Source organism: Oncorhynchus mykiss, chromosome 11 (assembly GCF_013265735.2).
Source record: "Oncorhynchus mykiss isolate Arlee chromosome 11, USDA_OmykA_1.1, whole genome shotgun sequence".
Classification (NCBI taxonomy): domain Eukaryota; kingdom Metazoa; phylum Chordata; class Actinopteri; order Salmoniformes; family Salmonidae; genus Oncorhynchus; species Oncorhynchus mykiss.
In genome coordinates, this window is record NC_048575.1 from 15424110 (window position 1) to 15438745 (window position 14636).

General features: G+C 45.0%; 1 protein-coding gene across 1 annotated transcript in view; it reads left to right on the forward strand.

Annotated features, from left to right (window-relative positions):
* Positions 1-14636, forward strand: part of LOC110535338 (fms related receptor tyrosine kinase 3) — a 102563-nt gene that overhangs the window by 48450 nt on the left and 39477 nt on the right. Inside the window, 1 exon segment of the mRNA XM_036936644.1 lies at positions 16-267. Within this exon segment, the coding sequence (XP_036792539.1) occupies positions 16-267 (252 nt within the window).

A 14636-nucleotide genomic window follows, 5' to 3' on the forward strand; every position in this document is an offset into this window, starting at 1 on the left:
CACCTGGTGTTGTAGGTGTCCTGGAGGGCAAGCAGTGTACACCTAATGGTGTCCTGGAGGGCAAGCAGTGTGCACCTAATGGTGTCCTGGAGGGCAAGCAGTGTACACCTAATGGTGTCCTGGAGGGCAAGCAGTGTACACCTAATGGTGTCCTGGAGGGCAAGCAGTGTACACCTAATGGTGTCCTGGAGGGCAAGCAGTGTACACCTAATGGTGTCCTGGAGGGCAAGCAGTGTGCACCTAATGGTGTCCTGGAGGGCAAGCAGGGTACACCTAATGGTGTCCTGGAGGGCAAGCAGTCTGCACCTAATGGTGTCCTGGGGGGCAAGCAGTGTGCACCTAATGGTGTCCTGGGGGGCAAGCAGTGTGCACCTAATGGTGCACCTAATGGTGCGTTGGGCTGAGCGTACCACTGTCTGTAGTGCCTTGCGTACCCGGATGTGATGCAGCCCGGCAGTATCCCCTCGGGGACAGGCCGAATTTCTTCAGCATTCTGAGGTTGAACAGTCGCTGTCGAGCCATCTTCACGGCGGTGTCTGTGTGGTTTGACCATCTGAGCTCCTCAGAGATGTGTACTCCGATTATGTTTTTGACCGTCTCCACGGTGGCCCCATTGATGAGGTTCAGGGCGTGTCCAGCCTGGTTCCTCCTGAAGTCCACAATCAGCTTCTTTGTTTTTCTGACATTGAGGGAGAGGTTGTTTACCTGACACCACACCATCATAGTGCCTACCTCCTCCGTGTAGGCTGTAACGTCGTTGTTGGTAATCAGGCCTAATACTGTCGTGTCGTTTAGCGAATTTGATGATGTAGTTGGAACTGTGTGAGGCTACGCTATCGTAGGTAAACAGGGAGTATAGGCAGGAACTGCGGATGCACCCTTGTGGGGCCCCCGTGTTGAGAATCAATGTCGAGGAGGTAATGTTATCAGTGTGGAGGAGGTAATGTTGCCTACCTTCATCACCATCAGGAAGTCCAGGACTCAGTTGCACAGGGCTTTGGGTAAATCAGTGTTTCCCCTAGGATTTTTTTCAGCAGTGGTGGAAAGGGTAATGACATTGCTACTAGCGTTAGCGCAATGACATGCTAGCAGTGCCATAGACTTCCAGTCATTGAACCAACGACTGTCCATTGTTGCAAAGTAGGCAACAATTTTGCATGAATATAGGGGAAACACTTGGAAACACAGGTCTCCATTGATAAGACATCCTGTCTACACTGAGTATACCACAAATTAGGAACACCTTCCTAATATTGAGTTGCGCCTCCCCCACTCCCCACCCCCACCCTTTTGCCCTCAGAACAGCCTCAAATGATCGGGGCATGGCCCGAACAGGGTGTCAAATACGCTCCACAGGGATCCTGAACGTTGTTGTTTCCAATGCTTCCCAAAGTTGTGTCAAATTGGCTGAATGGCATTTGGGTGGTGGACCTTACTGAATACACACGGGAAACTGTTGAGTGTGAAAAACCATCAGCATTGCAGTGCTTGACACAAACCGGTACGCCTGGCATCTACTATCAAATCAAATCAAATTTTATTTGTCACATACACATGGTTAGCAGATGTTAATGCGAGTGTATCGAAATGCTTGTGCTTCTAGTTCCGACAATGCAGTAATAACCAACAAGTAATTTAACCTAACAATTTCACAACAACTACCTTATACACACATGTGTAAAGGGATGAAGAATATGTACATAAAGATATATGAATGAGTGATGGTACAGAACGGCATAGGCAATATGCAGTAGATGGTATCGAGTACAGTATATACAGTGCCTTGCGAAAGTATTCGGCCCCCTTGAACTTTGTGACCTTTTGCCACATTTCAGGCTTCAAACATAAAGATATACAGTGCCTTGCGAAAGTATTCGGCCCCCTTGAACTTTGCGACCTTTTGCCACATTTCAGGCTTCAAACATAAAGATATACAGTGCCTTGCGAAAGTATTCGGCCCCCTTGAACTTTGTGACCTTTTGCCACATTTCAGGCTTCAAACATAAAGATATACAGTGCCTTGCGAAAGTATTCGGCCCCCTTGAACTTTGTGACCTTTTGCCACATTTCAGGCTTCAAACATAAAGATATAAAACTGTATTTTTTTTGTGAAGAATCAACAACAAGTGGGACACAATCATGAAGTGGAACGACATTTATTGGATATTTCAAACTTTTTTATCAAATCAAAAACTGAAAAATTGGGCGTGCAAAAATTATTCAGCCCCTTTACTTTCAGTGCAGCAAACTCTCTCCAGAAGTTCAGTGAGGATCTCTGAATGATCCAATGTTGACCTAAATGACTAATGATGATAAATACAATCCACCTGTGTGTAATCAAGTCTCCGTATAAATGCACCTGCACTGTGATAGTCTCAGAGGTCCGTTAAAAGCGCAGAGAGCATCATGAAGAACAAGGAACACACCAGGCAGGTCCGAGATACTGTTGTGAAGAAGTTTAAAGCCGGATTTGGATACAAAAAGATTTCCCAAGCTTTAAACATCCCAAGGAGCACTGTGCAAGCGATAATATTGAAATGGAAGGAGTATCAGACCACTGCAAATCTACCAAGACCTGGCCGTCCCTCTAAACTTTCAGCTCATACAAGGAGAAGACTGATCAGAGATGCAGCCAAGAGGCCCATGATCACTCTGGATGAACTGCAGAGATCTACAGCTGAGGTGGGAGACTCTGTCCATAGGACAACAATCAGTCGTATATTGCACAAATCTGGCCTTTATGCAATCGTGGCAAGAAGAAAGCCATTTCTTAAAGATATCCATAAAAAGTGTAGTTTAAAGTTTGCCACAAGCCACCTGGGAGACACACCAAACATGTGGAAGAAGGTGCTCTGGTCAGATGAAACCAAAATTGAACTTTTTGGCAACAATGCCAAACGTTATGTTTGGCGTAAAAGCAACACAGCTCATCACCCTGAACACACCATACCCACTGTCACACATGGTGGTGGCAGCATCATGGTTTGGGCCTGCTTTTCTTCAGCAGGGACAGGGAAGATGGTTAAAATTTATGGGAAGATGGATGGAGCCAAATACAGGACCATTCTGGAAGAAAACCTGATGGAGTCTGCAAAAGACCTGAGACTGGGACGGAGATTTGTCTTCCAACAAGACAATGATCCAAAACATAAAGCAAAATCTACAATGGAATGGTTCAAAAATAAACATATCCAGGTGTTAGAATGGCCAAGTCAAAGTCCAGACCTGAATCCAATCGAGAATCTGTGGAAAGAACTGAAAACTGCTGTTCACAAATGCTCTCCATCCAACCTCACTGAGCTCGAGCTGTTTTGCAAGGAGGAATGGGAAAAAATGTCAGTCTCTCGATGTGCAAAACTGATAGAGACATACCCCAAGCGACTTACAGCTGTAATCGCAGCAAAAGGTGGCGCTACAAAGTATTAACTTAAGGGGGCTGAATAATTTTGCACGCCCAATTTTTCAGTTTTTGATTTGTTAAAAAAGTTTGAAATATCCAATAAATGTCGTTCCACTTCATGATTGTGTCCCACTTGTTGTTGATTCTTCACAAAAAAATACAGTTTTATATCTTTATGTTTGAAGCCTGAAATGTGGCAAAAGGTTGCAAAGTTCAAGGGGGCCGAATACAGTGCAAGGCACTGTACATATGAGATGAGTAATGTAGGGTATGTAAACATTATATTAAGTGGCATTGTGGCTAGTGATAAATTTTTTACATCAATTTTTCCAATATTAAAGTGGCTGGAGTTGAGTCAGTATGTTGGCAGCAGCCACTCAATGTTAGTGGTGGCTGTTTAACAGTCTGATGGCCTTGAGATAGAAGCTGTTTTTCAGTCTCTCGGTCCCTGCTTTGATGCACCTGAACTGACCTCGCCTTCTGGATGATAGCGGGGTGAACAGGCAGTGGCTCAGGTGGTTGTTGTCCTTGATGATCTTTATGGCCTTCCTGTGACATCGGGTGGTGTAGGTGTCCTGGAGGGCAGGTAGTTTGCCCCCTGTGATGCGTCGTGCAGACCTCACTACCCTCTGGAGAGCCTTACGGTTGTGGGCGGAGCAGTTGCCGTAACAGGCGGTGATACAGTCCGACAGGATGCTCTCGATTGTGCATCTGTAAAAGTTTGTGAGTGCTTTTGGTGACAAGCCAAATTTCTTCAGCCTCCTGAGGTTGAAGGGGCACTGCTGCGCCTTCTTCTCCACACTGCTTGTGTGGGTGGAGCAATTCAGTTTGTCCGTGATGTGTACGCCGAGGAACATAAAACTTACTACCGTCTCCACTACTGCCCCGTCGATGTGGATAGGGGGGTGCTCCCTCTGCTGTTTCCTGAAGTCCACGATCAACTCCTTTGTTTTGTTGACGTGGAGTGTGAGGTTATTTTCCTGACACCACACTCCAAGGGCCCTCACCTCCTCCCTGTAGGCTCGTCATTGTTGGTAATCAAGCCTACCACTGTAGTGTCGTCTGCAAACTTGATGACTGAGTTGGAGGCGTGCATGGCCACGCAGTCGTGGGTGAGGATCAGATGTGTTGCTACCTACCCTCACCACCTGGGGGCGGCCCGTCAGGAAGTCCAGGATCCAGTTGCAGAGGGAGGTGTTCAGTCCCAGGATCCTTAGCTTAGTGATGAGCTTTGAGGGTACTATGGTGTTGCTTATTTCCTTATACAGCTGACTGAGTGCGGTCTTAGTGCCAGCATCTGTCTGTGCTGGTAAATAAACAGCCACAAAAAGTATAGCTGAAAACTCTCAAAGGCAAGTAGCGTGGCCTGAAATGTATCATAATATACTCTACTTCAGGTGAGCAAAATCTAGAGACTTCCTTAAATTTCCTGCACCAGCTGTTGTTTACAAATATGCACAGACCACCCCCCCTCGTCTGCTGTTCTATCTTGTCGGTGTAGCGTATATCCTGCTAGCTGAATATCCACGTCGTCATTCAGCCACAATTCGGTGAGACATAGGATATTACAGTTTTTGATGTCCCATTGGTAGGATATTCGTGATCGTACCTTGTCTAGTAACTTGTCCGATGATTGCACGTTGGCGAGTAGTATAGACGGTAACGGCAGCTTTCCCAGTCGCCTTCTCCGGGTCCTGACCAGGCAGCTCTTTGTCCTCTGTACCTACGTCACTTCCTCTTACAAATAACGGGGATGTCGGCCCTGTGGGGTGTTTGGAGAATGTCTTGTGCGTCGTACTTGTTGTAGAAAAAATCTTTGTCTAATCCGAAGGTGAGTGATCGATGTCCTGATATCCAGAAGCTCTTTGTCTAATCCGAAGGTGAGTGATCGATGTCCTGATATCCAGAAGCTCTTTGTCTAATCCGAAGGTGAGTGATCGATGTCCTGATATCCAGAAGCTCTTTGTCTAATCCGAAGGTGAGTGATCGATGTCCTGATATCCAGAAGCTCTTTGTCTAATCCGAAGGTGAGTGATCGATGTCCTGATATCCAGAAGCTCTTTGTCTAATCCGAAGGTGAGTGATCGATGTCCTGATATCCAGAAGCTCTTTGTCTAATCCGAAGGTGAGTGATCGATGTCCTGATATCCAGAAGCTCTTTGTCTAATCCGAAGGTGAGTGATCGATGTCCTGATATCCAGAAGCTCTTTGTCTAATCCGAAGGTGAGTGATCGATGTCCTGATATCCAGAAGCTCTTTGTCTAATCCGAAGGTGAGTGATCGATGTCCTGATATCCAGAAGCTCTTTGTCTAATCCGAAGGTGAGTGATCGATGTCCTGATATCCAGAAGCTCTTTGTCTAATCCGAAGGTGAGTGATCGATGTCCTGATATCCAGAAGCTCTTTGTCTAATCCGAAGGTGAGTGATCGATGTCCTGATATCCAGAAGCTCTTTGTCTAATCCGAAGGTGAGTGATCGATGTCCTGATATCCAGAAGCTCTTTGTCTAATCCGAAGGTGAGTGATCGATGTCCTGATATCCAGAAGCTCTTTTTTTGCCGTAAGATACGGTTGCTTCTCATTATGTGCAAAATTGGTTATAAATAAATCCACTTCCGGCGCCATTCTTTAACCTTTCTCCTCCCCTTCATGTACACTGATTGAAGTGGATTTAACAAGTGATATCAATAAGGGATCATAGCTTTCAGCTGGATTCACCTGGTCAGTTTGTAATGGAAAGAGCAGGTGTTCCTAATGTTTTGTACACTCCGTGTACACTCACCACACAGACAGTGTGGTGAAGAAGGCGCAACAGTGCCTCTTCAACCTCAGGAGGCTGAAGAAATGTGTCTTGGCACCTAAAACCCTCACAAACTTTTACAGATGCACAATTTAGAGCATCCTATCGGGCTGTATCACAGCCTGGTAAGGCAACGGCACTGCCCACAACTGCAGGGCTCTCCAGAGGGTGGTGTGGTCTGCCCAACGCATCACCGGGGCAAACTACCTGCCCTCCAGGACACCTACAGCACCCGATGTCACAGGAAGGCCATAAAGATCATCAAGGACAACAACCACCCGAGCCACTGCCTGTTCACCCCGCTATCATCCATTAGGCAAGGTCAGTACAGGTGCATCAAAGCTGGAACCGAGAGACTGAAAAACAGCTTCTATCTCAAGGCCATCAGACTGTTAAATAGCCACCACTAGGCAGCTTCTACCAAGTTATGTAGCCCTGCACCTTAGATGCTGCTGCACTATATACATAGACATGAAATCACTGGCCACTTAATAATGGAACACTAGTCATTTCAATAATGTTTACGTATTTTTGCTTTGCTCATTTCATATGTATGTACTGTATTCTATTCTACTGTATTTTAGTCTATGCCACTCTGACATTGCTCATCCTAATATTTATATATTCCCTTATTCCATTATTTTACTTTTAGGTTGTATGTATTGCGTGTATTGTTGTGAATTGTTAGATACTACTGCACTGTTGGAGCTGGAAACACAAGCATTTCGCTACACCCGCGATAACATCTGCTAAACATGTGTATGTGACAAATAAAATTTGATTTGGATTTTTATTCACGTGGTCCTTCTATGTCATGGAAAGAGCAGGTGTTCTTAATGTTTTGAGTACTCAGTGACTATGTCTATGCTGTGAAGTGCATCAAGAAGGTGTCAGTGTCACACTAACAGACCTATCTCACAGCCAACTCTTATTTCCTCTTATGGATCTACAAAATTAACCTCAAGCACGCAAACACATAGACTCACTTCTGCAATCAATTTATGTTCTGTGGTATTAACTGTAATAAGAGCAAGAGTGACATTATACTCAAATCTGTAGTTCTGAGTATCTAGTTCTCTATGATTCATGTAAACACTCACAGTGCGTGTTTTTAGAATCAGCTCAGTTCCATTTCTGTACACACTGAACTCCAGTTTACACCACTAAACACACTATGCTTGATTTACATTTGGTTGAGTTGTCAACTGGTGTGAATTCATCATGAAATCAACAACAAAATATCACCATGTCATTGGATTTGGGTTAAACATTGGGAGAAAAAAACAACAAAAATGGCCGTATGTTGCTGACTTTTTACAAATCCAATCAGTTTTCCACGTTGATTCAACGTCATCACATAGATTTCTGGGGTTGAAATGACGTGGAAACAACATTCATTCAATCAGTGGGATAACACACTGCATTAGAACCTTAAGTCAACTATCACTCTATGTTGACTACTAGCACTACCAAAACACACTGATCACAACTCGCTCCCTCACTCACTCACGGGTGTGTCCACCAGTGAGAGCAGCACCAGCTCAGGGTTCAAGGAGCAGAGAGAGAGTATAGAGGGGGGGGGGGGGGGGGGGGGGGGGGGGGTGTAAGAGAGAGAGTATAGAGGAGGGGGGTATGAGAGAGAGTATAGAGGAGGGGGGTAAGAGAGAGAGTATAGAGGAGGGGGGTAAGAGAGAGAGTATAGAGGAGGTGGGTAAGAGAGAGAGTATAGAGGAGGGGGGTAAGAGAGAGAGTATAGAGGAGGGGGGTAAGAGAGAGACGAGCCAAAAAGTTTATCTACACATCATTTGATCTCTCTCTTTCTCTCTCCAGGTGTCTCCAAGTGTCCTCTGCTCCTGGAGAATCTCATGTCCTACAGTTTCCAGGTGTCTCCAAGTGTCCTCTGCTCCTGGAGAATCTCATGTCCTACAGTTTCCAGGTGTCTCCAAGTGTCCTCTGCTCCTGGAGAATCTCATGTCCTACAGTTTCCAGGTGTCTCCAAGTGTCCTCTGCTCCTGGAGAATCTCATGTCCTACAGTTTCCAGGTGTCTCCAAGTGTCCTCTGCTCCTGGAGAATCTCATGTCCTACAGTTTCCAGGTGTCTCCAAGTGTCCTCTGCTCCTGGAGAATCTCATGTCCTGCTGTTTCCTCCCTCTAACTACTCTATCAGTCCTTTACCCCTCCCTCTAACTACTCCATCAGTCCTTTATCCCTCCCTCTATCTACTCCATCAGTCCTTTATCCCTCCCTCTAACTACTCCATCAGTCCTTTATCCCTCCCTCTAACTACTCCATCAGTCCTTTATCCCTCCCTCTATCTACTCCATCAGTCCTTTACCCCATCAGTCCTTTATCCCTCCCTCTATCTACTCAATCAGTACTTTATCCCTCCCTCTATCTACTCCATCAGTCCTTTATCTCCAAGTGTCCTCTGCTCCTGGAGAATCTCATGTCCTGCTGTTTCCTCCCTCTAACTACTCTATCAGTCCTTTACCCCTCCCTCTAACTACTCCATCAGTCCATTATCCCTCCCTCTATCTACTCCATCAGTCCTTTATCCCTCCCTCTAACTACTCCATCAGTCCTTTATCCCTCCCTCTAACTACTCCATCAGTCCTTTATCCCTCCCTCTATCTACTCCATCAGTCCTTTATCCCTCCCTCTATCTACTCCATCAGTCCTTTACCCCATCAGTCCTTTATCCCTCCCTCTGTCTACTCAATAGGTCCTTTATCCCTCCCTCTATCTACTCCATCAGTCCTTTATCCCTCCCTCTAACTACTCCATCAGTCCTTCATCCCTCCCTCTAACTACTCCAGCAGTCATTTATCCCTCCCTCTAACTACTCCATCAGTCCTTTATCCCTCCCTCTATCTACTCCATCAGTCCTTTACCCCATCAGTCCTTTATCCCTCCCTCTATCTACTTCATCAGTCCTTTATCCCTCCCTCTATCTACTCCATCAGTCCTTTATCCCTCCCTCTAACTACTCCATCAGTCCTTCATCCCTCCCTCTAACTACTCCAGCAGTCCTTTATCCCTCCCTCTAACTACTCCATCAGTCCTTTATCCCTCCCTCTAACTACTCTATCAGTCCTTTATCCCTCCCTCTATCTACTCCATCAGTCCTTTATCCCTCCCTGTATCTACTCCATCAGTCCTTTACCCCATCAGTCCTTTATCCCTCCCTCTATCTACTTCATCAGTCCTTTATCCCTCCCTCTATCTACTCCATCAGTCCTTTATCCCTCCCTCTATCTACTCCATCAGTCCTTTACCCCATCAGTCCTTTATCCCGCCCTCTATCTACTTCATCAGTCCTTTATCCCTCCCTCTATCTACTCCATCAGTCCTTTATCCCTCCCTCTAACTACTCCATCAGTCCTTCATCCCTCCCTCTAACTACTCCATCAGTCCTTTATCCCTCCCTCTAACTACTATATCAGTCCTTTACCCCTCCTCTAACTACTCTCAGTCCTTTACCCCTCCCTCTAACTACTGCATCAGTCCTTTCCTCGTCCCTCTATCTACTCCATCAGTCCTTTACCCCTCCCTCTAACTACTCCATCAGTCCTTTATCCCTCCCTCTATCTACTCCATCAGTCCTTTACCCCTCCCTCTATCTACTCCATCAGTCCTTTACCCCTCCCTCTAACTACTCCATCAGTCCTTTACCCCTCCCTCTAACTACTCCATCAGTCCTGTATCCCTCCCTCTATCTTCTCCATCAGTCCTTTATCCCTCCCTCTATCTACTCCATCAGTCCTTTACCCCATCAGTCCTTTATCCCTCCCTCTATCTACTCCATCAGTCCTTTATCCCTCCCTCTATCTACTCCATCAGTCCTTTATCCCTCCCTCTAACTACTCCAGCAGTCCTTTATCCCTCCCTCTAACTACTCCAGCAGTCCTTTATCCCTCCCTCTAACTACTTCATCAGTCCTTTATCCCTCCCTCTAACTACTCTATCAGTCCATTATCCCTCCCTCTAACTACTCTATCAGTCCTTTATCCCTCCCTCTATCTACTCCATCAGTCCTTTATCCCTCCCTCTATCTACTCCATCAGTCATTTATCCCTCCCTTTAACTACTCCATCAGTCCTTTATCCCTCCCTCTAACTACTCTATCAGTCCTTTACCCCTCCCTCTAACTACTCCATCAGTCCTTTCCTCGTCCCTCTAACTACTCTATCAGTCCTTTACCCCTCCCTCTAACTACTCCATCAGTCCTTTCCTCGTCCCTCTATCTACTCCATCAGTCCTTTACCCCTCCCTCTAACTACTCCATCAGTCCTTCATCCCTCCCTCTATCTACTCCATTAGTCCTTTATCCCTCCCTCTATCTACTCCATCAGTCCTTTATCCCTCCCTCTAACTACTCCATCAGTCCTTTACCCCCCTCTAACTACTCCATCAGTCCTTTACCATGCCTCTAACTACTCCATCAGTCCTTTACCCCCCTCTAACTACTCTATCACTCCTTTACCCTGCCACTTATCTCACCATCATTCCCTTTTCCCTGTCTATATCACTCCATCATTCCCTTTTCCCTGTCTATATCACTCCATCATTCCCTTTTCCCTTTTCCCTGTCTATATCACTCCATCATTCCCTTTTCCCTGTCTATATCACTCCATCATTCCCTTTTCCCTGTCTACATCACTCCATCATTCCCTGATGATGACCATGATGTTCCTACACACTTGTATGCTGGAAGAATTTATTCATTGGAAACTATGGATCAGTGTTTTAGCTATTTATTTACAATATGTTAACCTCATGAGATTATGTCAAGGAAAGCCGCAGAAAAATATAGGCTCAATTGCAGTCAATGATTATTAAATCAATTTATGTACAGTAGCAGTCAAACATTTGGACACCCCATCTCAAAGGTTTTCCTTTATATTTACTATTTTCTACATTGTAGAATAGTGACATCAAACCCATGAAATAACACATATGGAATTATGTTGTAACCAAAAAGTGTTAAACAAATCAAAATATATTTTATATAAATAGCCACCCTTTGCACACTCTTGGCATTCTCTCAACCAGCTTCATGAGGTAGTCATCTGGAATGCATTTCAATTAACAGGTGTGCCTTGTTAAAAGATTATTTGTGGAATTTATTTTTGTTCATGCATTTCATCCAATCAGTTGTGTTGGAAAAGGTAGGGGTGGTAAACAGAAGATAACCCTATTTGGTAAAAGACCAGGTCCATATTATGGCAAGGACAGCTTGAAACAAGCAAAGAGTAATGAGTCCATCATTACTTTAACACATGAAGGTCAGTCAATCCGGAAAAAAGTTTATTCAAGTGCAGTCGCAAAAACCATCAAGCGCTATGATGAAACTGGCTCTCATGAGGACCGTCACAGGAAAGGAAGACCCAGCGTTACCTTTGCTGCAGAGGATAAGTTCATTAGAGTTACCAGCCTCAGAAATTGCAGCCCAAATAAATGCTTCACAGTTCAAGTAACAGACACATCTCAACATCAACTGTCAACATCAACAAGTTCTCAGCATATGTGGGAACTCCTTCAAGACTGTTGGAAAAGCATTCCAGGTGAAGCTGGTCGAGAGAATACCAAGTGTGCAAAGCTGTCATATCAAGGAAAAGGGTGGCTACTTTGAATAATCTAAAATATTTTGATGTAACACTTTTTGGGGTTACTACATGATTCAATGATTACATAGTCTGAGGTCTTCACTATTAATCTACAATGTAGAAAATAGTAAAAAGAAAATAAAAAAAACTCTTGAATGAGTAGGTGTCCAGACTTTGACTGGTGCTGAATGTCCAACCATTCCAATCTATGCAGAGCTATGGTGTAGAGGTTCTATATAACATGAATGATAGTGCAAAGAACTCAGTGGCTAACTGACACGTGCATGTACTCAAAACATTTACAATGTTTAAGAAGAGTTACCACACTTAGCAAACTGACTGACAACACAATCCTATTTTCTCACCAGCATGAACCTAGAAGACAAACACACTATGTTTTGGTATTCTTTATTAAAATACTGCTGTACACACAAATATTACAACATTTTAGTCAAACACAAGAGGGGCATAAAACATACTAAGATGGTGATGGAGGTGTGTGTGTGGGGGGAGAGGTGTGTGTGGGGGGAGGTGTGTGTGTGTGTGTGTGTGGGGAGAGAGGCAGTAAGTTAGTGATGCACGGGTTGACTCATACCCCGCACGGTTATATCCGCAGGGCAAGGGTTTTAGGGTCCTGAAATATTGTGTGCTTGAAGGGTGGGTGGGTGGATGAAGGGTGGGTGGGTGGCAGGTGGAATAAAGTGAAGGGGGAAAAAAAGAATTTAAAAAAATCTGTACATGTTTAATTGTGTAACTCCAGGCTACATTGAGTTTTTTATTTAATTAGAAAAATGAGTGTGTAAACCTAAGCTTCAGGGCCTAACTGCAGGCTCCACGTGCCAACTAACCTAGCACAGAGGGCGCTATTTTATTTCCCAACAGTGCTGCAAAAGAACGACGAAAGTAGGCCGTTACAGTTCCAACTGGACAGTGGCTACTTTGGTTTTCTAAACGTTATTTTGTGTAATAGTGTATTTATTTTCTAAGCCATAGAAAATAGTAAAAAGAAATACATACACCCACACACTTCATCAGATGTTTAATTTAATTCATATGCTGGTAGAGGCTATTAGCCCACAGGCAGTCGGCCTAAAATATATCCATTTATTGTTTCACATTTTGTTTCGCAAAAGGTGTCAATTTAGGCTATTGTTTCACATTTGTTTCAGCAAAACATTAGGCCAAAATAGTCAATAAATTGATGAAATGTTGAAGAAAAACATCATTGTTCAATAAATGTTCAAGAGAAAAGCGAACAGAGCCTTTTCTATATTAGCGGGTTAGGGTTGGATGCAGCCCTCAGATTTCCACTATCACATATAGTCGGGTTGTTGGGGGTGCGGGTGAACAAACAGCTGACCCGCGCATCACTAGCGCTAGTATTACTGGAGTGTGTGTCATGATGGTGATATGATAAACGTTGACATGTGAGGATAGTGATGGCTGTGTGTTGGTATGGGTGTGTGGAAGAGATTGGTTTAAAGATAGGGGTCTAAGCACCACATTCACCAAATATGCTTTCGGTCTTGATCATGTCACTAAAAACAGGAAACAGTACATGATTCTAACATAGCCAACTCACAGCTCACCTCATGGATGCCCCTAACAACTGACATAGGGTCAGATATGTTGTCATCCCCCTAGTAGTTCAGGTAAGACTGGACTACGGTAAACTGATGCTAGATCTGTGCTTAGGAGCATCCCTCTCCTCACAATTTCCCCCCACCCCACCCCACCCCACCCAACCCACCCCACACTTAAGAGTCCCGCCCACACCGATCTGACTGGATAAAGGGCGACCAATGACGGCCAAACACATTCAGTCATTGGGCCCCTGCAGCTGTCCATTGTCCTGAGAGAATTCCAAACCATCCAGAGGGTCTATTCAATAGGGTTGAATGTTGCACATAGAACTGTGATGTATAGAATAGATCTTCTCATGTGACTAGAAGTCTTGGTATGATCTATATAATACATTTCTAAAACGCTTTGAGTGTTTCACCCTTCTGAATAGATCCTTGCTTCTGAGTGCAACAGCCACCACCCACCCCCCTTACCAATTCTCTATCCTTCTCCCTGATGTACACTCCTTCACTATCCATTATGAATTCAAAGGCATTGGATTGGTATAAGCATGGGTTGGAGTTTCCATCATCTCTCTTATGCCAATCCATTATTTTTAAAGCCATGAGAGGGTGTGAATGAGAGCACACTGCAGGGGGAAAAACCCAGGGGACCTCCGGAAGGGGTCAAAGGTGAAAGGTGACTCCTGGTCATCGCTGCTCGGTGTCTCCAGCATGTTTTGTGTCACATGATCTTAAAAGGTCAAATAAAAAAAAGACATTTTCTTAAAATTATTCAAAACCCCTTCCTACAATCCACTTCACCCCCGTTCCTTGCCCCCCCCCCCAAATTGGTCCACAGAAAAACATTTGTGTTGAGGCAGAAAGACTGTCCCTTCCATGTCCCATCATGCATCACTGCACAACAGCAGAGTAAAGTGAGAAGAACCAGCTAGAAAGAATCATCACAAAAAGCATAACGTATTCTCAAATGAAGAGGTCACCAGGGACCCTTCAGGAGAGGGAGAAAGACGGAGGGAGGGACCCTTCAGGAGAGGGAGAAAGATGGAGGGAGGGACCCTTCAGGGGAGGGAAAAATACGGCGGGAGGGACCCTTCAGGAGAGGGAGAAAGACGGAGGGAGGGACCCTTCAGGGGAGGGAGAAAGATGGAGGGAGGGACCCTTCAGGAGAGGGAGAAAGACAGAGGGAGGGACCCTTCAGGAGAGGGAGAAAGAGGGACCCTTCAGGGGAGGGAGAAAGACAGAGG